The sequence below is a fragment of the Maylandia zebra genome, linkage group LG7, assembly GCF_041146795.1.
Source record: "Maylandia zebra isolate NMK-2024a linkage group LG7, Mzebra_GT3a, whole genome shotgun sequence".
NCBI lineage: Eukaryota > Metazoa > Chordata > Actinopteri > Cichliformes > Cichlidae > Maylandia > Maylandia zebra.
The window spans coordinates 11,562,168-11,589,258 of NC_135173.1; the positions used below are offsets into that span (position 1 = coordinate 11,562,168).

The 27,091-nt window shown below is 41.3% G+C and overlaps 1 protein-coding gene across 27 annotated transcripts; it reads right to left on the reverse strand.

The window, feature by feature from the left end:
* Window positions 1–283: 283 nt before the first annotated feature.
* c2cd5 (C2 calcium dependent domain containing 5) lies at window positions 284–26,668 on the reverse strand. 27 transcript variants are annotated; one of them, XM_076885743.1, is made up of 33 exons: window positions 26,322–26,668; window positions 25,781–25,889; window positions 25,547–25,633; window positions 25,244–25,415; window positions 25,057–25,152; window positions 24,604–24,759; window positions 24,282–24,519; window positions 20,685–20,842; window positions 18,343–18,567; window positions 17,827–17,915; window positions 17,480–17,515; window positions 15,010–15,118; window positions 13,128–13,181; window positions 9,960–10,074; window positions 9,709–9,807; window positions 9,490–9,601; window positions 9,323–9,402; window positions 8,741–8,927; window positions 8,494–8,655; window positions 6,778–6,822; window positions 6,167–6,307; window positions 6,020–6,083; window positions 5,825–5,886; window positions 5,604–5,702; window positions 5,381–5,470; window positions 5,194–5,272; window positions 4,668–4,760; window positions 4,511–4,573; window positions 4,148–4,180; window positions 3,734–3,865; window positions 2,406–2,599; window positions 2,174–2,320; window positions 284–2,084 (listed from the first exon to the last, which is right to left on the reverse strand). In XM_076885743.1, the coding sequence occupies exons 2-33, from the start codon at window positions 25,868–25,870 to the stop codon at window positions 1,959–1,961; spliced, it is 3,633 nt and encodes a 1,210-aa protein (XP_076741858.1). In that variant the 5' UTR covers window positions 25,871–25,889; window positions 26,322–26,668; the 3' UTR covers window positions 284–1,958. The 27 variants fall into 27 exon arrangements, with proteins under 27 accessions (XP_076741858.1, XP_076741862.1, XP_076741865.1 ...); XM_076885747.1 differs by lacking the exon at window positions 20,685–20,842 and adding an exon at window positions 21,445–21,560; XM_076885750.1 differs by having other exon boundaries at window positions 3,764–3,835; window positions 26,322–26,667.
* Window positions 26,669–27,091: the final 423 nt, after the last annotated feature.

The window sequence follows — 27,091 nt, forward strand, 5'->3', positions numbered from 1 at the left end:
ACGATACAAACAGAAGAATAAACTTTGAGAATGTTTAAAATAAAATAAAACGCAGGGTCACGACTTCAGAAGGTTGTTTCTACGGCTACAAAAAATAAATAAATACATTATTTATTGAAATTCTAATGAAATTTTTTTTTTAAAAAAATTATGGTTTGGGGAGGGTTTTTTTTGTTTTTGTATTGGCAGAAATAATCTTTAAAAAGACAACTACAGATCCCGTTCTATTTTTATAGCTCATCAAATTAAACAAATAACAATAAAAACAAGAAAGCAATAGCTGTCACTTTGACTCAGGTTTATTGTGCAAGACCTATCAGGCAAGCATACAGGGTCATGGCAATAAAAAAAAAAAATGGGTCTGCATGCTGCTAGTCAAAGAGCCAAAGCTTCCAAGTATTTACATTCAAGTTTTAGACACAAACATATGAAACTAATCACAAACAGCTGATCACACACAAAACAGAGTACCACTAATCCTCTGACACAGTGACACAAAAACATCATGAAACTCATTGCACAGCTGAATTAAGTAGTAGGACTCTTTAACTTACAAAAATACTAGAAATCTGATTTTTTTCTCTTTTTTTTTGGAGAACATTTACAGTCTGTTTTCAGGTGGCACAGACACTTGTAGCTGCTCCCCCCCCCCCACCCCCCACAATAGACAGAAGACCAGCAGCAAGACTCTAAACATAAACACGAGTGCCCACGAAACAGCGATTAAGCTTGGCGAAGGTATGTGAAATTTGACACACACAGATAAATGCATCAAGAGGACGTCAGTTGCTTCGATACCCAGAGATCAAGGTTTAAATACTTCAAAACAACCTCATTTTTTATATTCTATTACAGATCCCTGCTACGACATCCCAAAGACCCGCTTTATATCAACTCACCAGTTTTGTTTGTATTCATCTGACATCACACCTGTCACCATTTCCCTGCTCACTCCAGTTGCATGTGAATAAAAAGCATACCTGCTATGCCACTTGAATTTAAGATAAAGCAATATAATCTAATAGTTTTAAATAGCTTTATACTGAATATATGGTAATGGCTATTCTAAAGGGAGTTATTGCTCTACAAAAATATGTGCATATAACACCTGTAATTTTGGCTTGTGTTATCTATATGCATGTAACATGAGTTTCCTCCCAGAAATACAGCTGTGACACCATCGTTCCACACTTGCAGAACAATTTTGGACTTCCTCTGAGAAACACTTTAAAACTAATTAGCAAGATTCTCAAAAATTCAACATGAGCCCAGTTTAGACATAAAACATTAAAATTGGACAACAGTGAACGGATCACATGTCCACCTGGATTCTTTGGAATTAGCTTCAAAATTTTCCACTTCAGGCTATTTTTTCTATAGTTTAAGAAAGAGCACCACTCAGTTGAAATTTAAACACTTGCCTTGCCTGATGCATAATCTGTTCACTTGGTGCTCAACACATGGGATGAAAATAACTGAGTAAGAATTTGACTGTGTTTTAAAATCATTAGCTTGTATCCCTTTTACTTCAGTCATTGAGCGACATCTGTGATCCGTGGATGGACAAATCAGTCATAGCTGCCTTACTCATACCCGACTGGATGACCAATATACCGTGGCTGCGAGTGACCCCAGCATGGATGGCTTTAATATGAAGGTTAGGTGTAAGGAGTCGGTGACTGGTTTTAAATTAAATGTTTTTAAATACTTTGAAATTCCATAATATGTCCTGCAAAATATGTTCTCTTTAAACAAAAAAGAAACATCCCACACTCCTATATTAATATAGATTGCTTTGCATGCTTGAGCAATGGTTCTTTATTCGCTGTGTCCAAGCCTTTGGATCTTTTATAGAGTTTTAAGGCAAACATAAGTCAGTCAGATTTGGACGGCTAGACTTAAAGTGTGTTGACTTAGTGTGTGTTTCTTGGAGCCAGAATTGGGGACCAGTGTCATTGTCATGTAGCCCCATCAGTTTCACTGCCACCGGTCTGTCCAGTATTTGCCGTAGATGCTGAGGACTCCTGGTCTGTTTCGCTGATGCAGATAACCGCATCACCGCTTACATTTATGAGACACTGAGCCTAAGAGAAGAACAAGTACACAAAATTTAATCAATTGAACAGCCAGTATTGAGATAAACCGCCTGTTAGTAATGTGCAGTTTATATCACCTGATTTTTATTCGGATTTTCCATGAACACACATTCTTTCATGCTGTAAGACACAACTGCATTGCCGCCGAGGGCCGCTACATGGGCTCGAACCATCGCAAACACCTCTGCGATGAATGAGTGAAGGAAGCCGCTGACACCGCCTTCCTGCACAGAACAAAAACACACTTTACGTTTAAAACTGCGCAAAATGACCGCGGGACTTTGGATATTTTACTGACGTCGCTCGTACCTCCCGTAATGATGTCGTCTCTCTGATAAAAAACATGTTGATAATGCCAAGGTATTTAATGATGCGTGTCCCGGGAAGGAAGGAGAGCGGCGTCATCTTCACCACCGTTACCGAGCTGCCTCCAAACGAGCGACTGGAGCGCAGCGAGCGGGAACGTCCCTCTTGAAGTGGACTGCAGCGCTCCAAAGATGAGACTGCAGGTTCAGAGAGAGTGTAGGCAGAAGCAAGTGGGAGATGTGAAGAGAAAAATAAGAAGAGAGGAGAGGGGATATAAAGAAAAAGAAGAGATAAAACGGGAATGGAGATACCAGAAAAAACTCAAAACTAGTGGAAAGATTAAAAGCAGACATGAGCCTTGAAGCAGAAAGAAATGTCATAGTGGAATGAAAATGCAGAAACTCAGCTGTTAGGGTTTGCACAGCAAGAGTAAAATGTGCACTTACATGTGCTTAGGCATGTGTGTGTGTTTGTTAGATTTACATGCAGCATTGAGAATGCAATAGACAATCACTTGGCGCGTGTGCGCTGCCATGCATATCATGCAGTTGATGCAAACAAACAATTACACATGTCTGCAGACAGAGAGACAGACCTGGGCACAGCTGTTTACAAGTGTGAATAGAGTGCTTACAGCAAAGTACATGAGAGATTTTATTCTATATGTTGGCATTTGTGAGGAAGGCTTCAGACATGGAGACAGACAGAAACAGCTGTGAGGCTGAGGCTGGGCACATGTACACAAGCCAGAGTGTGAAAGATGCTCCAATATCTTATTGCAAATTTACCTGATGTGGCTTACATCCATCAAACCAGGAACCTTCAGAGCCACATATTAGACTGTAGTTCACTTAACATGCACAGATCTGAAAAGTCACACGAGCTCTTGCAGAAAAGCTTTGACCCCCGCCCCACCGTGATTATCAGTGTGTTCCCAAACAAATCAGACATGAAATCCTTTAGCATTCATACAGTGTCTCCTCCTATCTTCCAAGCATAAGAAGAATCAGTGATGCAAAAGCAGGGGAGGGGAATAAAAGGAACCCTCCGGAGGTTCTCATGAAATTGCTGCAACCAACAAGCTATTTGAGAAAAATGCTGCACACAAAATGCAAAAACCTTTCTAATGTGACACACTGTTTTTGGCAAGCTGCAAATTGTGGATCCCTCTGAGGGGCGGGGCGTCAACTTTCACACTCTAGCCAAAAAAACAAAAACAAAGCTGGTGCTTGATTTACAATGCTCCGCCCCCCAGTGGCATGCATGGAGGGGTGTGTGCGCGTATGTGTGACCGCTTGTGAACCGTGTTCTGTATTTGTGGGTATGATCACCAGAGTGTGCTAGAGACTGTGTCCTCCTACTTGTCTTAACTGATCCTCGTCTTATGGTGTGAGCTTTCAGCCTAAGCAGCTCTAGCCAGGTGCTGCATCTGTCTGCAAAGGAACCGTAATCAACGGAGGCAGCTGGAGAGAACACACACGCACGCACGCACACACACACACGCGCACACACACACACGTGCATTCACAAACGCAACAGCAACAACAACAACAAGAAAAGAAAACGAAAAGACAAAACAGAACACAAAACAAACGAACAGAAAAGAACAAAACTGGATGAGGGTTGGGAGCTGTGCAGGATAACTCTGTCCGAGACTAAAGGATGAAAAGTCAAAACAGGGCAGTGTAGTAGTTTCGGTAGCGGGAGAAGGGGCTGGGAAAATAAAAGACAAGAAGGTAGCTTACCTCTGGGTGACATGTTGGTACTTTCTCCAACACCTGTCTCACACACACACACACACACACACACACACACACACACACACACACACACACACACACACACACACACACACACACACCATCACAGTCTAACTTTGTCCTTGTCGGAAGGTGAGAAAAGTTCAGTAACAACCAATTACTGCCACAAGGCGAACACAGCAGGCGCTGCCTAGCTTTAACCATCACCCCCACCCCATTATCCCATGGCTGTGTTAGCCTAATGCAAATGGGGGTCACCAACACAAAGTCTCTTCTAGACAGCGTCACAGACTGTTATCTAAGTTCACGGCAAAACAAACTCTCACTTGTCTACTACAGTTCATTTACCTGCTGATCGGGCTATAAGCAGCTGGTTTTGGCAGAGCTTTGCAGCTGGGGTGAATAAAGAGACTGTATCTGATGTGTTAGTGGACGAGATGGGTGATACCTGTTTAGTGAAGCAGGGTAACGGAGGTAAGGGAGGTAAAAATACAGTTAAAGATACCTGAGATTTTGGATGCTGTCTGAATGTTGGAAGAGGACGAGTCTGCACACAATTCCAGGGGAAACTGCAGCTGCTCTTCAGCCTCAAGGCTCCCTAAAAAGATACACACAAAAACCACACTCAACTTTACACACAGCACTAGCAGGGATGTTTCTAAAAAGCAATACACTATTTAGAGCAGGGGTGTCAAACATAAGACCTCAGGGGCCAGAATCAGCCAAAGTGGGTTGTATGTGGCCTATCGTGTAAAATGAGTTTGACATCCTGGCTTAGATCCTAAAAGAATATTTGTTTTCCTACTTCACTAATAATCATGCAATAATTCTCAGCTTTGCTCAATATTGATATCAACTTACCTAAGCTGAGTTATTGCATTATTTGGAGTCAAGTAGTGGCTCACTTCATAGATGCAGCTTGAAATTTTTTTTCCTTGACTGATGAGTACTGAGTGTATTAAACTGGACGTGAAAGCTTTCCTTCATCTGAGCAGAGCTTTAACTGAAGTAAAATTAACAGAGAGACTGACCTTTGTTGACGGGCTTCTCAGCTGTCTTCTCCTGAGTCTGTTCCTTGTCATAGGTCATGGCAACGGCTGTCACTGTGACCTGCGCAGGGAGACGAGCAGAGGAACAGCAGTAGATAAAATTTTTTCTCTCAATTACATTCACTGCTCTGGCAGCTTGACAAATGAGTGATAGCCTGAATTGTCTCACCTGTATGAGCTCTTCTTCTGGCACTGCTACGGTGAAGTTGAGATGACAAAGACAGCAGGGGATCATAGAGCGCAGCTTGAAGTAAAAACTCTGAAACAAACATGATGAATTGTAGACTTGTAAAACCCAAAACTAAACACAGACAACCATAGCAAGTTCAACTAAGAAAAAACCCCCCAAAAAACAGTGCCAGTGTGAAACCTGCTCCATGATGGTTTCTTACCTTCAGCAGGTTCTCACAGAGGTCAGTAAAGATCTTGTTTAAGCCTTGGTTAGTAAGATTGGCATTGCTCAACCTCAAAACCCTCACTGATGTAAACATCTGTCAACATAAAGGATGACACAGATTTACACAGATCTGAATTAATACTTAATTGTATTTATTTCTAAAATAATTATTCTGCAATAATGGTTAGTATTGCTACAACTACGTTCAGTACGTACCTGTACTCCTGAAGTCCAGTTAGAAATCCCAGGCATATTTTCAGTGTTGCAGCTGTAGAAACCTGAAGACATTGAAGCAGATGCAATGAAGCACAGAAACAATGGCACCTGCTAGAGCTTGGACTGAATTATTAACTTGTGTGCAGTGCATAACGATCCATTGTAACTGAACCAGAGTGAGTGTGCAGCATGTACCTGTGGGGGGAGGTGCATCGATCAGGAGGGAGTGGATATCCTCCACGGCATCGGTGTCATCAATCTATAGGAGTGATCAAACATTGTCACCATTTAAACTGGCATTTACAACTGGCGTGTACTGATTTGATTTGTACAGATACACACCTCCAGGACGAAGGCATCCTTTTTGCCGTGGGACAGATCCAGTTCTGATAGCTCGTCTGAGCTTTCCGAGTGGGAGCGAAAAAGTCTGGATCGATGCCTTGGCTCAGGGATTGGAGAGCCCACCCCTTCCTCTGCAAGCTCCTGCAAGCAAAACAGACGCAGCGTCCGAGCAGACGGGACGTCAGAGAGAAAACCAGAACACCGCAGAAGATCACATCTGTATCTAACATCTGTACATCTGTACTGTAACTAGTAGAATGACTGTGTTAGTAACAATCCACATGCTCTCACTCACCCAGTCAACTTTACTGACACACACTCATGGTTGGTGTTAATTTGGGAAAACGCACACTCGCACACACACAAATATATATGCAGGGGAGAGTGTGATTGGTCAGGGGAGATGGACATAATCAAAGTACGTTAACAACTTATAAAATGACTTTGCAGTGAGTCATCTGAAGAGGTGACTCTGGTGTGGGTTATGTATTATCCCCACACACAAAAAAAGTCCCCAGTTAAGAGCTGCAATTAATAGTGTGAGATTAATAGTGTGAAACACTTGTCATGCTTTGCTGCGTCTCACAGCTAAAGGTTGGCATGCTCAGTACCATGTTTATGCCGCAGAACACCTCAGGGTCCAGGGCAAATAATTTCTTTAATGATCAGAGAGAGACAAGAGGGGTAAGTTTATCACGATTCACAAAGAACAGAATATACAGCCCAGGCATATATGGACAGTTAGAAGTTGTTCAGCTTCAGCACAGAGGATTTAAATAAGATGACATGTACTACATTAAAGTGTCAAGTCTTAGATTTCACTTGAGAAGGTGTGCATCAGTATGGAAAGGACTGCTTCCTATGCACGGCAGACAACGTTTAGGGACTCTTTCTTTAATCTGACCTTCAGCAAGTTGAATAGGTCTCAAACAGATTTGGCTCAAGTGATTAACACAGCGATTGAAAGACAGCTCACTTCTTCACCCTGGAAGGCTCTTTGGTTGCTTCGGCTATGTGCCTGATGACCATTTTTAATGCATCTAGAGAATTCATCTACAGTGCACACCTGCACACTCGTCCCTATGCTTTTTTTCAGCAGTGAATTAATTAACAACTAGCAATATGACATTAGCAAACACAGCCATATGGGCTGAAACAATAACAGAGAGGGGGCTTTAAGTCAAAAGATCTATCTATCTAGCTATCTAGATCAGGGGTGGGCAATCTCAGTCCACGAGGGCCGGTGTCCCTGCAGGTTTTAGATGTGTCCTCGAACCAACACAGCTGATTTAAATGGCTAAATTAGCTTCTCAACATGTCCTGAAGTTCTCCAGAGGCCTGGTAATGAACTAATCATGTGATTCAGGTGTGTTGACCCAAGGTGAGATCTAAAACCTGCAGGGACACCGGCCCTCGTGGATTGCCCACCCCTGATCTAGATATATATACACATATGACTTGGCCCCTTTGTTCTTCTGATCCTTTAATCATGAATTAATCTGGTCACGAATTCTTCCTTTAAAAGGTGAGAACAAGTTATGTACTTGTGAAGCATTTCTGGCTTGCTTTTCAGCAAGTTTTTTTTTTTTTCCTTCACCATGATTTTCAGATTTTCTGGAAAACAAATACCAACATGGAGTTCTTTCTCTTTCATGTTCAATTCCTCTCTTCTCATTTAATGACACATAACTTCTACTTGTAACTGAAGGTTAAGTGTTGATAGTCAGCTCTGAGCCATGACACACAGCCACCCAGGAAACAGTTTCCAGTTGGCCGGGCACTTTGAATCTTTGTAAATCTTGACCCTTTAATGTTGTATCCAATCAACAAAGCTTGGAGAACAAAATAAAAAGGTAACTGTCCACATAACTATAGTCTGGACTGTATAGTATGTCTCATAAAATGTTTTTTAACACTGTAAAATATCACCAAAATAATGGAAAACACTAGTATTGTCCATACAATGTAAAAGCCTGATGACAATGCACTAGTCTTTAATATTCTTGGTCATAGACCGTAGATACTTTTTCTTTCAAAGTAGAAAAAAATGTGAAAACTGTTCCCACTTGTTGCAGTATAAAATGACCACAAACAGTGATGTTATAGCGTATTCATCAGGGTAAGTTTTTACCATGTCTGAACATCATAAATTTTAACTTTTTTAGTTCTGTTGTGCTAAAAGGCTTCATACATGACACCACAGCTACTGCAGTTGGAAACAAACCTACATTACCACAAACCTGCCCTGAAAGGTGAGACTTTTCAGGCTTTATCACAAAGATCAGCTTCCATAAGTTCACTGTATCAGCAAGTGTTGACTGTCTCACCGGAGGATTTATTTGATAGAGCTCTTTGTTCACAGCTATGGTGTCATTAATCCTTTTCTGAATGGATGATATATGCTCGCTGCTCAAGTCTCCTGGAGTCTTCCCTGCTATCTGGATACCCCCTGGAGCAGGCAGAGCTGTCAGGTACACACCTGTAGCAGACTGAACACACACACGTTTTCTTCGATTAAGATCCACCACACATAAAAGCGACATAATCACTTGTTAGCATGAAAGGTTAACCTACAGCCAGACCCAGGAGCATGTTCTCGCCAACACTGATCTGTATGTGCAGGCCAAACAGCGCGTTCATGCTCCGCAGTTTCAGCTTATTCATCAGCTGAGTGTGTAGCTCATATTCCATGAAAGGCAGCAGGTTAGAGATGGCCGTTGCATTCGCTTCTCCCTGGGCTTTCTTCTTTAGACGGCACAGCCTGACAGATAAGAGGCACTGGCATTGAAGGTGCATTGATTCACTCATAGAAAACCTGCTTGACTGAACCCAATTGAGGTCTAAAATTGACCTTGATTGGTCAAAATTGCTCACTTTGATAACTTCCTTTGATGTCAAAATGCATCGTCTGAGGTGTATTGTTTAGTCCACATGATACCACTGAAGAATATTGGGTCTTATAAATTATGTTATCTGAAATATCTACTGTAAAAGTTATAATTTATAGCTAGATTATAGAGTGAAATGCTTGTAATATTCTTTACTTTTATAGATTTGATTTGTGTGTTTTTTTCCCTAAGTAATATTTTTTTAAAGCCTTTTAACTCCTTTTCTGCTAATATCAAGAAGGGTTTGTGGGTTTGTGAGGTGTTATACCTGGCCTGGATAAGGCAGCCCTTTCCTGCAACAGCTGCTTCTGATGGCAGGTCAATTGTTGTGAAGAGCACATCAGGAACCTTACAAAAAAAGGCAGTAGTTATTGATATTTTTAAAGAGCAGAAACCTTTTATTTAACCTAAAAAGAAATTAACTGTATTTGATACCTTTTGTCGTCTACAGTGGTAACAATAGGTGAGCTGTGCAGGGAAGGGCATGTTGAGCTCATCGTACGGGATGTGACAGAAGCCACAGTTCGGTGGCGATGGCTCCTCAAACCTGGAGAACAACAAAAACCAAAAAGGTGCATTGTCATAAACACGTGATGACTGACATTCAGACTGTCCGAGACTTTGAGCTGAACAATAAGAAAAAAAGAAACCAACCTGTGGTCGGTGCAGCCGATGTCCAGGCAGCCTTCACGCATGTACCGAGGATTCAAGATGGCTGCTGTGCCAGATGCGGACAGAATACACACCTCCTCGCTGTTTTGAGCCAATGGGAGAAATGAAAAGAGAAAAACAAAAAGGCGCAATGAGAGCAGGACACAAAGAGAGAAATCACAAGGATCCAAGTGTTTTGTACCAAACTCGGGATTAAAGTGCATCACTTTTCTGTGTGTTTACGCAGTACATACCAGATGCTTGTGCTCTCACTGTACCCTACAACCGCATGGCAACCGAGAGCTCTGGCATGAGATTTGATCTCCTGGCGAATCTCCTCCCACCAGGCATCGCGAGTCTCGGGCTCATCTGCGAAACACACAATTCTAAATCAAACAGCCTTCACGAGGCATTTCTAACTGAATTATTTATCAAAACACCTCACTGAACACTAAAATATAGGTTAAAAATGCAGTACCCTCACAAATCCAAACAACACTAACAGGAAATCTGTGCATAATCCGGTGCCTAATCTGACTGCTTTGACTTACCAGAAAATCAACAAACAGCCAACATTACAGTTTGTATTTTCTGATGTTTTATGGGTTAATCAGTGTATCAAAGCAGGCCAAAACCAACCGTGAGTTTGTAAAACAAACTGACACTGAAAATGGTTTGTGAGAATTTCAGAGAGATGATGATGATGAAGGCAGAGTCAATGGTCAGACAAGATTAGTTCATTAGTGGACATCATATAAATGTTCATGTCTCCCTTCTCTTTGTCTCCTTTCAGCCAGCTGCACTAACCGAAAGGACACAGCCACCAGCCATTATGTGGCTCTGCTAGTATAGATAGAAAATCTGGTATAAGAGAAGACACTACGCCTAATTTTAAACGTGCTTTCCTATCCTGGTGACAAAGCTAGTAATTTTAAAGCGATCGAGCCTTCATCATACTTATGCTAAACCATGGGTGTGTTTCAATATTCTCATGAGGCTTTGCTCCAAACATCTTTTTCTTTAAAGCCAAATCATTGCAAGTTGAGAGCTTAATCATAGAGCTGGGCGATATGAGATTTTTTCATATCACGATATGTTTTTTCCATTTCAGGCGATAACGATATCTATCACGATATAAGCCAAATAACTATATTTGTAAGATTTAAATGTGCCGTTGCTCACAAGTAAAATGTGAAATAATCAGCAGCTTGTTTTTAAATATTTATTTCCCATAATAAGTTCAACAGGGTAGATGTACTTAAGGAACATGAGACTTTTTCAGATAAATAAAGGCAAATATTGCAAACTACACAAAAGACAGCCGCTAAAGCGTTTAAGTTTCAAAATAGAACAAATGAAACAGACTAAATTGTCAATTCCACTTAGAAACAAAATATTAATTCTAAAAATAAATCTTAGTTTGTTTTACAGAAGAACAGACAAAACTGACTAACTTTTGTCAGTATCAAATAAACTGAGAACTAAAAGGAAATTCTCAATCTCTCCTTGTTGTATAGCTTAGCTTTTCAAACAGTTTTAACAGTTACTTTAGTCTGACAAAAGCCGAATGACGAATTAGCGCTTCCAGTCAGAGACTGAGGCTACGTCCACACGTACACGGGTATTTTTGAAAACGGAGATTTTCCGTTTTCGTTTTAAAAAATAATCCCGTCCACACATAAAGGCAGAAATGAAGGAAAACGCTGCTATGAACATGCCAAAGCAGCAGGTGGAGCTAGATTCCTAACCGTGCAGAAATGTTGGCCAATCAGAAGTCTAGAAGCCTCGGTGGGAAAAAGTAAACAAAGCTGGGGCATAGAAGCAGAACCGAGTCGTATGTGTGGACGGACAGTAACTGTGTGTATATGTAAGCATTTAAACACTGCAGAGAGTAGAATTAACAGTATTGTAGAAATTCATTTCACCGAAACAATAACGTGGCGCACAGTGTGACGCATGCACCAGTTTATTGTATTTCCAGACTTGCTTTCGGCACAATTTACAGTGCACGCTACTCTGTTTTTTGTCAGACTTGAAATAGCTTCAAACTACGGAACTTCTATGGCTCTTCCGTTCGACAATCTCTCCGGCATTGGAACCATCATCTGTTTTCTCTTCGGTCACGCTCGGTTGATTTTTCTAGTCGGCACACTCATTTCCTCCATTATGCGCTGGCTCCATTACCCGCTGGCTGCTTCCCAAACAAACACACGTGCGGCTTGGCACTTGTGCTGTACGTAACAAGTCACGCGACGTGACGCTGCGGCTGTGATTGGTTCGGCTCTGCGCTACTGAATTTGGATCGGCTGACCTTTTTTTTTTTTTTTTTTTTTAAGAGAACAAGAGCGGCGAGGTCTATCGCGATAGCTTAATTTCTCTATCAGTAAAAGTTATATCGCGATACATATCGTTATCGTTCTATCGCCCAGCTCTAGCTTAATCTGACTCATATGGTTGTTTTAGGCTATTGAACAAAGAGGACATGACCAAAAAAAAGCTACATTAGAGTATTGAGCTTCACCCCATGATTCCCTGGGAGCGCTACATGCTGACAGAGCCTCCCAAATACAGAGAGAAACTCAAATGGTAGGTGAGACAGGGGAGAGGAATGAATGAGGGGGTGAGAAGAATGGGCTGTGAAACTGAAGAGATGAAGAACAATGACTGATGGTCAGGCATTAGGCCCACGAGGTGGGTTTCTTTAAACCAGAAGCAGTTATGTCAAACAGGCACAGGCTCACCAACGTGCACACTCATGACCACGTGCACAGTCATGGGCAGAGAAGGGCCATATTCATTCACTAGAGTCCATCAAATCTACTCCATTATTTAAGTCAGCTCACCTCTTTCCCTCCATCCCCACCGTAAAGTCCCAGATCCAGTTAATTTTCCTCAACTGCACCCCCCAACGACTTCTTTCCATGCATCCATTCATCACTTTTCTCTCTCTTTCGCTTTCTTTCTCTCAGTATGAATACGGCCCAGTGAGTTAAGGATGCACATGCCTCAGTGGCTCTTTGTGACAGAGTAAACCTCCTAAACCTCCTCTGGTCTAGACAGGTTTGACCACAATGTTCATTCGGGAAGCGTTAGAAACAGCGCTGGGACAACGTTAGTGAAGAGCAGGAGCTCTTCTGTGCAGCAGGATGAGCTGGGTGTGGGGTAGCCAGGCCAGGCTGGATGGGGTGGGGACGCAGGGCATGCTCAACTAAACTCAGCACACACACACGCAAACACACAGATTAGAGAGAGGAAGATGGCAGCTCACTGAAGTCAGAAGTTTTCAGCAATATGAGGCTATGCTGAATTCTACTTAAGCTTTCTATGGGGGCGTTATAGTTTAACACTAAGCAGACATGGGTTTAATTTCATTGAGCTGCCATCATTCCTGTGGGTGAGAGCATTAAAAGGGGGGAAAATACCTGCAGTGACACTATTCCAGTCTAGCAGTTTGTATGAGCGCGTGTTACCCAAGGCTGGGCCAGAACACACCGTTAGTACAGAAAAGAGAGAAAAAGAAAAGAAGAGACAGTCTAACAAACCGACACAGCACAACGGAAGCACTCCACAATCACTATGCAAAGACAGACACCACTTCACAGTCACTAATGCAACGACAAACTAAGTTAGGTCCTATTGAAACAATCTGACAGAGAAGAAAAAGACTGATGAGGAAGAGAGGAGAACTGAGATGAGTAAAAGCGTCAGGCTATATTTACTTATTTTGTTTTTAACATAAGGAGAAGAGAAGCTCTACAACACAAAAAGGAGCATGCAGCGACTGTAAGTACATGTAGGCGCACTGTGGAGTTTTCACGTAAACAAAAACGAATGCGTCTCATCATAATGCACCGGGCATGTTCTTACTGTAAATGCCCCCCTGCTCCGATTTTAAATCATCAGTCAACAGGTTCAAACGGTGCCAGTCTGGAGCAGGCCGACCAACCTGAGTGAGTGATAGAAGTCATCTGGGTTGCCAACATTTAGCTGCAGTGATTCAACAACGACGGCCTTGGATGCATTTATAAAACATTACATGAAGTGCTTTTACATGCATTAGCTAATGTATTTTGCTAATAACCAGCAGATCAAGCCTGAGTTAAGCAGAGCATAACTGTTAAGTTATTGTTGTTATTGTCGAAGTAAAAACAAGCTAAAAAAGTAATGCACTTGTAAAAATATTGCTCCCCGGTGCTATTTTTGAAGAAAAACTCCACAGGGTACCTTTGATGTTTTTCTGTAGTAGAAAGGCAACAGTGAACAGGGCTCTTTTCAGACTGCTTTCCAAGTTAATCCTGGAGTTTCAATCAGGGTCATTGAGTCTAATTTAAACAAGACTACAGGTTTAATCACAGCACCTTTTTTACAGTCTTATTTTAGTTCCCCTGTCCACTTCTGACAAGAGCCCTGCTTATCCTAACCCAGCCCACATTCATCAACACTCCCCTTTGATTAGATTCTCAGACATCCTTCATTCATATTGGTAGGCTATTAGTAAACTGAGCTAAAAGGTAAAACTACTAAGTCTATAAACTGGACTCAGGCATTTCAACACTGTTAACAGGCAGGTGATCACCTGACGAGCAAATGTCTGTAAATCTCATTTGAAGGTGTATTTATTATGCCCCTCTTAACACAAGAACAGATTCAACACACTGAGTTCAATAAAGACAGAGAAAGGCTGGCAGAGCTTAATCAAGACACCACAGCACCCCGATATGTTGCCACCTACAGCCAACCACACACACAACAGAAGTAGCAGGCAAAACACTGGAGCCATGCGCCACTACTGCAATTCAGCCGCAGGGGGCAGCAGTGCACGACAACAACACAGCAACCACAGCACAGGCACACACACAGAGCCACCACATGACCAGCACAGACTATTAATTACATAAAGCCAGTGAGTCAAACGACAAGGTGAAAGTTGCCCCTATCCATAAAAATGTTTGACACATGTGATGATAGCCCATCCTAAAGTTTAGAACAAACTGCAGACGCAGCCTATCGGCGTGACCAGGAACAGCTTTCACCTGCTACCTACAGGACTTGCAGATAAACTTAAGTCTGACCGTCAACTTATTGTTTTTTTTTTCCTTTGCAAACAAATTGGGAGTAGGACCATACACTGGAAAAATTTGGCAACACAAGAGGATAATGGGTAGCATTGACTAACAGCCATTTGCAACGAGATCAAACACACACAACACTGTAGGGTCAATGGAAAAAGCTCACTCTTATCTTTTCATGGCGCGATGGACGAGCTACGTTAGGAACTTGTGTGCTTTTGTGTGTTGAACTCACCGGGGTTGTGTATCCGATCCAGTAATTTGACAGATCGAGCGCTGACCACTCCACCAACATGAAGCAGAAAACCAGGCGGGAACGACGTCAAGGTGAAGAAGGGGAACTCCTACACATTTAATTAAAAAAAAAAAAAAAAACACACACACACTGGTCACTTACAGAAAGGGCCTTTCCAGTATTTTTGTGTCTCATGTTTACTTATACATTGGTGAATATTAGGTTCTCAACTCAAAACTGAGTTCAAATATTTACTTTTTGCTGACAAGGCTAATTTGTTCTGCGTTAGGTAGGTGGTTAAAACACCACTATAAGATACAACACCTACAGTAGTGGGCAAAAGTCTTGAGTCAGCCTATATTTCTTTATATTTTACCAAGAAAATGGGAATTCTACAAACATAAATGAAATACAGTACATAAGGCAAAAACTGTTTTTACAATTCTAACTAGCCTGAAAGGTCAATAGGACCCCTTTTAATCTTCACTAAAGTGTGAAGTCTTTCAGCCAAGCGTCCTTCTCAGTAGTCTTCAGGAAAAGTTCTCCAGGCTTCTTAAAGAACATTCACGTGTTAATGTTTCACTTCATGTGTTTTTTTTTAGCCATGTATGCTTTTAACTCTTTTGTGTTTGGAATCACTGTTGTGCTGAAAAATTAAGCCACAGCGAGGTCCTGTGTCAGGTCTTTGCTGGATTTTATTTCCTTTTTTTAATATATGAATTTCAATTACTGTTCATCTGGTTCTCAGCTAATAGCTCTTTAAAAATCACCTTGTTGGTGCAAAAATACATCTATCTAATCATGTTACATTTGCAATTTTTCATAGAGTCAACTAAATAAAAGTGAACAAAGTGTTTTTTTTCTCATGGTCTGCTAGTAAAAAAGTCCCTAAAGATACAACTTAAAAATGTTTCTTTGCCAAGTTGACTGTAATGTGCAGACATATGTGGGTTAAATTCCTTTTTATGTTTGCATGATTAAGACATCAGTTTTTAGTGGCTTGACAAAAACAATAAGAAAAACTATCACGTACAAGGACTGGACTGAAAATGAATGAAAAAGCAGCCAACATGCAAATCAAAAAACCTAGAAAGACTTTCAGAACACTGGAGAACTACTGCTCAAAACCACCTACTTCCTGCTTGGAGGTAATTTAGTTTAAAAAAAACACACAAAAACCCCCCAGAAAAAAACAAGGGCTAGCTCAAGACCTTTGCACACTACTAATAAGATCTTTATATTGCATAACAAAAAAAATTAATTTGTAAATACTTTGAATAGAGATCATCCTATATTTTTAATATTTTTCAACCCCAGAAACCTCACAGTATCAATTCTATGCAAAAACTAAGAAATTGGAAAATCCTAAAGCAGAACCAGATATCAAACTTCACATTTTTTCCTCTTCCAATACACACTGAAGCAGGTGATTATCAATCAAAACTGTTTTTAAAGTCTAAAACATGATGCATGTAGACTTAAGTTACAGCAGGTATAGGATAAGTGGAAACATGCACCAAGGACAGAGTGTGATGAGCCCCCCATGCAGGTTTTGTCCAGAGATTCCCCACTACAGCCTACCCATGTAGGAATAAAACTCAAAAGCATTTCAAATACAGCTGGAAATGATTGAGAAAAACATCTATGAAAGCCTAGGTATTTAGTGTCACTGATGTAGTGATTGAATTCTTTTGAGTCTACTGTATACACATGCATTCATTAGGTCTGGAGCTGAAAGTGAAGGACAAAGACAGACAAAGTAGTTTGCGGCTGTGAATCATTACTCTGATTTACATGCTTGTCTCTGCCCACTAAGAACACAGCTGGTCTTCTGTCTCTAGCCAAGTAATGTGATGCAAATCCATGCATTCACTCACACGAGGAGCAGGAAACAAAGCCTGCTGGTATTCATTCTTAGTTGAAGAGACAACACTCTTACAGAAAAGCAGAGGGACGTAGTGATTCCCAGCCATGCAGGACCAGTATGTGATGGATGGCTTCAGTGATCAGAAATCAGGTGGGAATGCCACAAATTTCAATCGTATCCACTACTCCACAAAAGGAAGATGTCTTCCAATTTGTCTGACAGCTCCTCCCACTCTGAGCCAGGTCACAAGAATGAGCTGATGAGATGAGTATGCTCATTCCTGTTTTTGATACGGGAAACCAAAAGTCAAACTCGGGAAATTTTTCTGGAAGGAGGGAGGCACTTGAGATGAATATCCAGACGAAACACGAACAGTCTCAAACACACCCCTTCGAACAAGAAGGGAGCCCAACTCCTAACCTCAGGCACTCTGCCTTACATGTTTGTCAATCTTTTAGGGTTTGGAGGGTGCAGAGCAATAAAAAAAAATTTAAAAAAAGAGCTAGGTTAGGAGTTGACTCAGGCTAGGTGGTGGTCATCCGCTTGGTTAGGGTTTCAAGGGAAAGGTGGAGAGTGAGAAGGTGTCACACTGATGGGACATACCCTGGCGTTTAACAATAACCCAGAGGAAGACGCTCCCTGAATAGCATAAGTGGTCGAGACACAAAAAATGGAACATTACTTGGTCTTACACAGACCGATCCCCATTAAACACCTCTCCAATGTCAGTTATGAATTTGTCACAAAGAATGCACCTGTGTTAAAACTCACCATTTGCACAGAGATCTGAGGCTGATATGCAACGCCAACACAAATGTCAAACCCTCAACTCTCCAAAATGGCTCGTCAGCTGTGACATTGCATTTCAGTCTCAGGTGTCTGCACCAGTAGTGAGCTAGTAATTAATTGTTTGTAAGCGTGGACGATGAGTGACACCATTGTCACCGTACCCGCTGCTCAAGAGCTGTCTGCGTCTGTTGTCTGAGGAGGGTCCTCAGAGGTCCCGCCTCCTTCCCGGCGCTGCCTCCACTGCCCATTCCTGATCACAGAGGAGAGCCTGGCTTCAGTTTTGTCATTTTAAACACAAAAGTCAGCCGAACACAAAGACAAACAAACTGTCAGGTGATTATTACATTGCAGCATTCATGTTAAAACAAATCAAGAGAAAGTTGAACTTGGATGAAAAAAAACCTAATGATCTTCAGCCTCATGAACCTCAGACTAACTTATTCTGATCATTTAGTGCACTAGAAAATACATCAAACCACATGCTGGGAGTTAAGGTATTCAGAATAGGACTCTCACAGTAGTTTTGTGGACTGTGAGCAGTTAGTGTTTCTGACAAAACCAGTCAAGACAATTTGGGTGTGAACAGTCCTGCTGTTGACCCATCAAATGAGTGAGATGCCAACACTTCACTGTTATAAGGTTCTGGCACTCGGTGACACACAGCAGGCCTACTATACCGGAGGCTGCCAGCAGCAGGTCCTCAGTGAAGGACACGCTCTTTCTCAGCAAGGCAGAGTCTGACTGGATGGAGGAGAGTGGGGCTGAGGTGGTTGCCCTGGGATTAGAGCCACGACCACAGCCCACTGAGCCAGAACCAGGAAGGGACAGAGTGTCTGTGGAAAGGATGGGGGAGCTGGGGCAGAGGAAGATCCCAGGTCTGCATCTCACTGAATGGGGCTCCTCTATCCAACAGCAGAGAAAAAGATGGAGGGTGCATAAAGAAAACAGATATATTGAGAATGGATAGGCAGAGAGCATTGAAGAGAGTAGGTAGAAGCACAACAACTGAGAAGATGGAGAAGAGCACGATGAGGAGGAAAGTGGACACAAGCATAGAGAAATGAACTATGCAAAGTAGGTAGCTAGTATTAAGTAAGCTGGGCATTGTACTGATACTGACCTTGGTGAGCGGATCAGCTGTCAATACATTACATGGCTGGTCGACATTTTAATTAAATTAGCATGCTAACTACAAACTGATGACTTTCAGTGTTGCAGAACCCAAAATATACTTTCGATTCAAATAATTTAATGACATTTATCAAATGTGCACTGTATGTACTGGTTGTAAGGAGAGAGAAAAAGGAAAAATGCTGAAGAATGATGGGAAGCAAAAGCCATTTTCACACATGAACTCCAGACAATCAATGCTTCTGATCATGAGTCATTTCTCTTGCTCTCCATAATTTTATCTTCCCATCATTATGGTACAAGTTGATCTTGGTTTCAATCTGTCCAAAGATTTTTCTAGAACTGTGAAGGCTCTTCTAGATGTTTCCCGGCGGTCTGATCTGGCCTTCCTGTCACGACCTGTGAAAACCTCAGTTCAGGCATCTCGTTGATTGTTCCAACTTTACCAAAAGTGCTCTTCACTCGGTTAGATGTGAAGCTGTTTTTCCTAAACATGGAAATAATTCTGTTATAGTGGACTTTACTTGTCTTCTGTGGTTTTTCAAGCCTTTCGATGTTGCTGAACTGGCTAGTTCATTTCTTCTTTTTAAGAATACACCAGAATGTTGTTCCTTAAAGCTGATGCTCTCTGTTTTCTTTTGGTCTTTCAGCCAAATGATGAGCACTTTAACTTGTATTTATACATCTCTTGATCTCATATTGAGGTCAGCTACTAAATGCAAGCTCTAAACTTGGAATCAGCCCTAGATTTTTTTATCTGCTTTTAAATTATCACGGAATAACAAAAGAACATTCCTCTGAAATTGGATGTAATGGACTATGTAAACAATTGGCTGTAATTCCTAACAAGTTAATGCAATAACTTTGTCAAATGCCTCGAATTAAAGCTTAAAAGTCTACAACTCAGTCAAATCTTATTGAAAAAGTGTTAAATCCTAAAGACTTAGCTATACAGTGCACCCAAAAAGTATTCACAGCTGTAGCAGTTTGCCATGTTACAGCCTTATTCCAAAAATTGATTAAATTCATTTTTCTCTGCAAAACTTTGAGTATGATGCCACAAGCTTGGAACACCTATTTTTGGGAAGTTTCTATCATTCTTCTTTGCAGAATCTCTCAAGCTCCATCAGAATGGACGGGGAGCGTTGGTGCATAGCCATTTTCCGATCTCTCCAGAGATTCAATCAGATTCAAGTCTGGAATCCTGCAATCTACATGTGAAAATGGCTTAAGAGGAAAAGAAAGGAGGCACAGAAGAGGAAACATGAGCAAGAAAGATAATGAAGTGGAAAGAAAGGAGGAATGTGGATTAGGGGAAAATGTAGGTCCAATCCTGAGGGCTCGGGAGGGCAGCTGTGGTGAAAAGTTCCTCAGTTTTTGTGGCATTGATTAGTGGCCTGCGTTAAAATGTGCTTAAGTTGTCCTTAGGGCAGAGTTCTACCAAAATTATCTCTTGCTCAATGATTAACCATAATGACTACTAATGGAGAAGTGACCTTCAATCAACAACAGCCCCCATGAGACACAGTGCTTCTAAAGCTACAACAACAAGGGGACGGAACAAATACAGAGATCTGGTGTGCCTTCAGGCTATGAAGCACATGTTTCATATTACAAATATTAAAAATGTTTTTGGTTTTTTTTGTTTTGTTTTTCAAAGTGTGAAACAAGAAGACACACCAGGCCACTGAGGACAAGTGGGAGACGAGGCAAGGCTTAATAAATATTTATAATAAAACTTACAACAGAAAATAATGTTAAAATATTCTTAAAAAATGAACTGAATAAACTGAATTTGAAAAACAAAACCACACAGCAGCACCAATATGAAGTGTAGGAGAAGGGAGGGATGAGAATGGGAAAGAGGGACGGGGCCAAGTATTCTTACCCGTCTTGGGCGTCAAACTGAGGTCTGTGTCTGATGATGAGGACTGGCGGCTGCATGGCTTGGAGGGAGAGAAGGGGGGAGGAGAGGAGGAGGTGGGAAGGGCTCTGAAAGGGGTTGGCGGGCCGGAGGACGAGGGCAGATCCTCAACAAATACCGGCCTGCCAGGAGAACATGACACACACACACACGTCAGTCACCACTGCACCCCTCTGAGCGTTTGTATGTGTGCGCATATGTGGGTGAGAGTGAACCGAGGTTGTTAAGTGGAAGGGTGACTTTTTAATGTGACACTTGTTTGCTTTGGGTGAGGTGTGTTGTCAGGTGCTACGCATGGCTGGAAAACAAAAAAACAAAAGCAAGCGTGAAAAGCAAAAAGTAAGGACGAAGAACAGCACACGCACACACACATAAATGAAACTAAAGAAAGCAATATGGCAAAACAGACAAAAAAAGATCAGATTAACAGAGGATGACGAGCTGAAGCATGTGTCCCAGTAGAGTGAAGCAAAGGTCAGGTGACTGTAGGGTGATTACAGGCCCTTCCTCAGAAATGCTGATGCAACTGCAAACCCGACTGCCCACCCCGCAGTAATTAGAAAATGAGAAGTGGAGGGATTCCAGACTAAAATCATTTTTAAGGACATAAGGGTCTGTCTACCTTCTTTGCCTTGATGCTTCTATCTTATAGCTTTATTGCTACACTGCATTTCTGATTTCCTGCCTTTCTCCTGCACCTATTTCCTTTCCTGCCTCTGCGTACCAGTGAAGATGAGTGTGGGTACAGAGACTGAGAAGTTCTGGGACAGTCTCTGGGAGCTGCAGACCGAATGCACTGGGCTGTTGTGGGTGGAGCGGCATCCGTGGGCAAGGGGAGACCTGGGCCAATCAGCAGAAAGAATGAGAGTGAGAGAGAGAGAGAGAGAAAGACAAAGAAAAAGAGAGAGAGGAAGACGAAGGGCCGATATGGACACGAGCGGTGAGAAACGTCCAAATCCAAATGTTGGCAGAAAGGAAGAAAGAGGTGCACACAAGAACCAACACAACACAACATTGCAGTAGAGTGAAAAAGGGAGACAAAAAAGGAAAAGAACAGCAAAAAGAGGTTGTTGGGTTTTTTTTGTTAAAACTCCCACTTTTTGCACTGTTATTCAATTTAAAGTCATGTGAAAGAAGCACAAAAACAACACGCAGCTCTCAGTTTGAAATCTCAGTCTCACACATATACAGAGCAGGGATGCAAACACGAGGGGAAAAAAAGGTAACGAAAGCTCTACAGCAGTACAGATAAGTAACCAAAAATAAGCTAGCCTGGAAAGAATTTCTTTTTATATGGCTCCCTGGGAAACCTTAAAATTCTCCATTATGGCTGAAATATTAAAAAAAGAAGTAAAAGAAAATAATCGGCAATCATTTTAATACATGGAGTAACTGTGGATATCAATTTTAAGCAAACTGATTAAGAAAGGTCCTTTATTTTATAATAGTGTAAAATATCCAACCGCTACATCTTGAACTGTTGGTCAAAAAAAAAAGCAATCTGATGACCTTGTTTTCCACTTTGGCACCATTTTGTTCTCATTATGTCTTTTTTGTTTGTTTGTTTTTACTGAAAAGTAAGTAAAGGAGGCCTAAGCAAAGATAGATAGACAATTAAATAAAAAAGTGATTGTATTTTTTTGTAGTAACTAAAAGTGCATTTATTGAAGAGAAGGAATTGAGACTGTAAATGACTGGCAACTGCCAGCGCTACCCCTCAACCTCCTAGTGTTTGATATAAGATATATATCGGATGACGACATAAAAACGTCTATAGTTTCATTTTATGCTATCGTTTGTTTCGTGGTGTCGCAAAATAAACTGTTTACGGCAATATTTTTTCATTATTTTGATGGTCACTGTAGTGGCTATATTAATTTCTTAAAGTTCTCTCTTTCTCTTATATTTAATATAACCACACTACAGACAGACAAGCGTTTGATTTTAATGCATTGTGGTTAGCAACAACGACGGTAAATCCACCGCGTGTCCGCTTGTTCCACATAAACCTTTCACAATAAAGCTCAAGATCCTGTAGAGACTTTTCAAAATAAACTGAATCACGTGAAAGATGCAGAGTGTTTACGGATGAGAAGCAAAAAAGAGCAGTCAGGTGCTAAAAAATAAACCTTAGACTCAAACGTTAGAACAGGCTTTTCCTCGCAGCACGCTGTGTAATAAATACTCACAAAGAAAACGGCGGCCGTTACAACTTATGTCTAAAAATGTATAGTTTCATGCATCAGTTAAAACACTGCACTCCAGGTACGATGCCCAGCTGGAAACGCTTCAGGCAAGTCGAGCTGCCCGAGATTCACAGAATTTACAGAAAATGTTACATTTTTGTGATTTACATCGTTATCGGACGATAGATGTCTTAATATCGGAATATGAGATTTTGGTCATATCGCACAGCCCTAGATACACCTATGGGGAAATTAAAAATCTGTTATTATAACCTTATCAAGTTATTGAATTCACAAGACTTGACCTCTGACCTTGAGGTCAAACCCAAAATTACTAAATGGATTTAATTTAGTGGAATTTCGCTTTATACTCACTACTGCTGAACAGTGTCAGTAAATTAAACAACAATAAATACCCGAAAGAGATTAAACGACAAGAATCCCGAATCATGGCAGCTTTAGCTCATTGAATAACCAGTTTAAAAACAATCAAGAATGTGTGTAATCACAGATAGCTGTTTAGATTCTGATAACATAGAAGAAATAGGGGTTTCTTTTACAACACTTTCTTAATTGCAAGAAAAACCAAAATGCAGGTAAGTCTTAAAGGAAAGATGAAGAAAGACAATCATAACAGAAAGAAGAAAATGAACTCCGGTACAATAATTACGCTCGCTTCGATTCATCACTTTGTCCTATTTTTAGTGGACATTCATGACTGTTCTCCTCACCGAAAAAAAAAGTTTTCCAATTAAATTCACACATTTCATCTCACCACCAGCAGATGTTTACATCCCCGTTACACAAAATCTCACACGCCGACACACAGATGTAAAGTTTGAAGAGAATAAGAGGCACACAAGCGCACCAAGTCGTTAAGGTTACAGGAACTGGATGTAAACCACAAAACAAATCACTTATGATGGGAAAAGCAGAAAAAAGTGAGTAACCACATAGTTAGAGGCACAGCAGAACATGTGTACTAGATACACACTAAAAAGATGCAGCACTAGAACATGCAGAGGCAGAGCAGAAAGCCATGCAAGAGGAGTCTAAAAGAGCAGACACAGACAAGGGAGGAGGAGGGGGTTGAGGATGGCTGTGTGTGTACTGTACATGTGTGTGTCTCAGGTTATGTCGTGTGCTGTTAGTTTTATGATGCACTATACGTGATACAATGGACACACCAAGTGCAAAGGGGAATCAAGAGATACTGAGACACACACAGGAGTGTGCACATAAACCTTTATACAGTACACGCTTTAATCCACACACTCTCCCTCTCGTGCACACACAATCGTCTTTCCCAAAACTCACAGTCTTGCACATAAAAGAGGTAGTAGTGTGCATGCTCGTGATGTTGGTTCATACTCACTCCTTTCCATCTTTAGAGGGGGAATTGCAGGCATTGGAAGCAGGAGCTGTGTTTGGGTGCATGTGTGTATTGGTGTTAGGGGCACTTCCAGAGCTGAGTTTGTCCAGCGTGCAGGCGGTACCTATGGCCCGGACCACCAGGCCCGACTCTCCTTCCAGGTCGAAACACTGCAAGTAGCCCACTACTGCATTCCCACCCATCTCCAGCACTTTAAGCCCTATTTTTCTCTGTAGTTCTCCTGGACGGGGGGGGTAACACACGGCCATGTTAACAAAACAGGGAAAATTGGGGCACTCATTCCTCCACACCTGAATTTCCTTACCAGACATGAGAGAGATGAGCCTCTGTCGCGCTTCATTGGAGGCCCTGGGAGTTCTGATACGGTCAATCCACTGGTACTCTGGATCTTCATTTACCACGAGTTCCTCAACAAAGCCGTGCACCAAAGTTGCCCTGTAGCACTGTGGAATACATGTGGCTGCCATACAAAAACAGAGGGGAAGGAACTTAGATTTCACTAGAAAGGTTTGTTATAGCTGATATTCCATCTTTATTGCACAGTTTTAAGTGGTATTTCCTTGTTTACAGATGTGCTGATGGCACTGACACGGCTTATAATTTTGCTGATTAAGGAATAACCCCTTTTTTTGTTGGCAAGATCATTATGACACAAAAAACTTGATTACAATGCCATCTAATGAACTGCTCTCCCTCACATAAATCTGAAAATTGTGTCTTATGACGCATTTAGAATCAAAAATCCACCCAAACTTACTGCAGAAAAACTTGACCCCGCATGAAGACTGTCTGAAACGGTTCAAATCGTTGAAGAGTTCCACTTTAACAATGACGTTTATTTCCCCTCGAATTCCTGATGACAAACAATAGAAATATAGATAAGGCCATGAAGAAAACAAAATAAAATTAGTGATCATTGTGGATGGATTAGCTGATTCTTATACCATGGATGGTATCATAGATGGGAAACCAGCCAGAGATGACAGAAGCAGCCTCACTGTAAAGCAGTGGATCAATGTCAATGTAAACTTTCCCTATGGCATCATTAGCACTGTAAGTGTCGTGGTCCAATACTGTGATCTGCAATGGCTCATCCTGCAAGTCCTCATCATCGACCTACAGACAGCAAGGCATGAAGAGGAACAAGAGGCAAAAGCGAGGAGGAGAGTTTAGAAATCTACAGAATCTGATTGCAATTTAATGTAGTAATAACATCGGTCCCTCATGTTCAAAGAGAGGCATTTTACCTCAAATTTGAACCACTCCGAGTTCCATTGTGGATTGAGGGATTTGGGACAGACATCCGTTTTGAAGGTTGTGTTTCCAAACTTGACCTGGAATGTAATCAGACACCTTTTTAAAATGCCTAATTGCTTTTCTTGGCTCATTTTAGAGGGGAAGTGACTATCAGCATTAGGACAAACAGTTCATGTACAGCCACACTGCTGTAAACAAATTAAGTACATAAATTCTTCTCTTACCTCTACGAAAGCATCAGTAAGGTCACTGGCTCTGTCCATCACAGGCAAGTGGCGCCCTGCCACAATTTTGGCCTTCAGTTTCCCAGGCATGATTCAATTTTACGCTGATCTGTCAACATATATAATTAAATCTGTCAACACTGCCCTTAGCAACAGGAAACATCGAGGCGTCGGTAAACATGTTTTGGTGATAACGTGCAGAGCCCCTTCCTCTGTTTACAAGCTCACTAGCTAATTAGCTAAAAGCTAAACTAGAATTTGTATTTCTTGTTTTTCAAAAAGGTTGATCCACTCGGTTTGAGGTTATCTACAGGATTGCCGTTTATCAAAACAAAACAAAAAACAAACTATCAGTGTGCTAGATTAAGTTAGCAACACGAGGCTAACACGAAAAGCCACTTAGGTTAACTGCATTGCAGTCAGAATCTCTTTAGCTCTAGTTACCTGATCGGCCATGTTTTTACAGTCACACGGCAAAGCCTCCACCTATGCAGCTACAAAATAAGCATGTTGTCTTCAGTGCAGACTGTAGCATCCTTACCAGTGCTAGAAGATTAACATACAGCTGGCCAAGCAGCAGCAGTCTCGTTTTACTCGGACATTATTGTTGACAGTCCACCGTTCGTCTGACCTCCGTGTCTCTCCCATAACACGAGACGTGAGTTCCCAGTACACCACACAGGAAAGTGTCGCTCAACTTAGAAATCATCCAGCCGCAGATATTGCGGCTTTACAGATACTGGCGATGCTCTACAAATGGCATTACTGTTCACTAACTATTTATTACACACGTCCCGCGTAAATACAACGGCTAGCTTGACAGCATGAAGCCCATGATGAATGAATTCTCACTTGGGGTTGTTGTGTGCTGCGTTTGTGTGTACCTCGTAAAGATGTACTTTAACATGCGAACGTTACGTCGACGCGCCCCTGCTTCAAATAAAAATAATAATATAAGAAATAATATAATATCTTTTTCCACTAGGATGATTAAAACGTGCTTATATGCAGTCAAATTAAGTTTAGCTTTTCAGTAGTTCAATTTCGCTTAATTTTATCTATTTCAATAGCAACTCCCCCGTTAAGTGTATCCCTTAAAGGCATCTTAGAGATTTGGTTTGAACATGCGCAACTTTGACAACTTCGTTTACCTTCCATGTGACCGTAGCACGAGGAAGCAAACACTCCCAGTATTATTAAAATAAATGCAAAATGTTTTGCGTGCATGGGTACTGTAAGAGGTTACGTGATAGATTTTTTTTTAACAATCCTGCTGTTGTATTTTTTATTTTATTTTTTTTGCGCACGTTG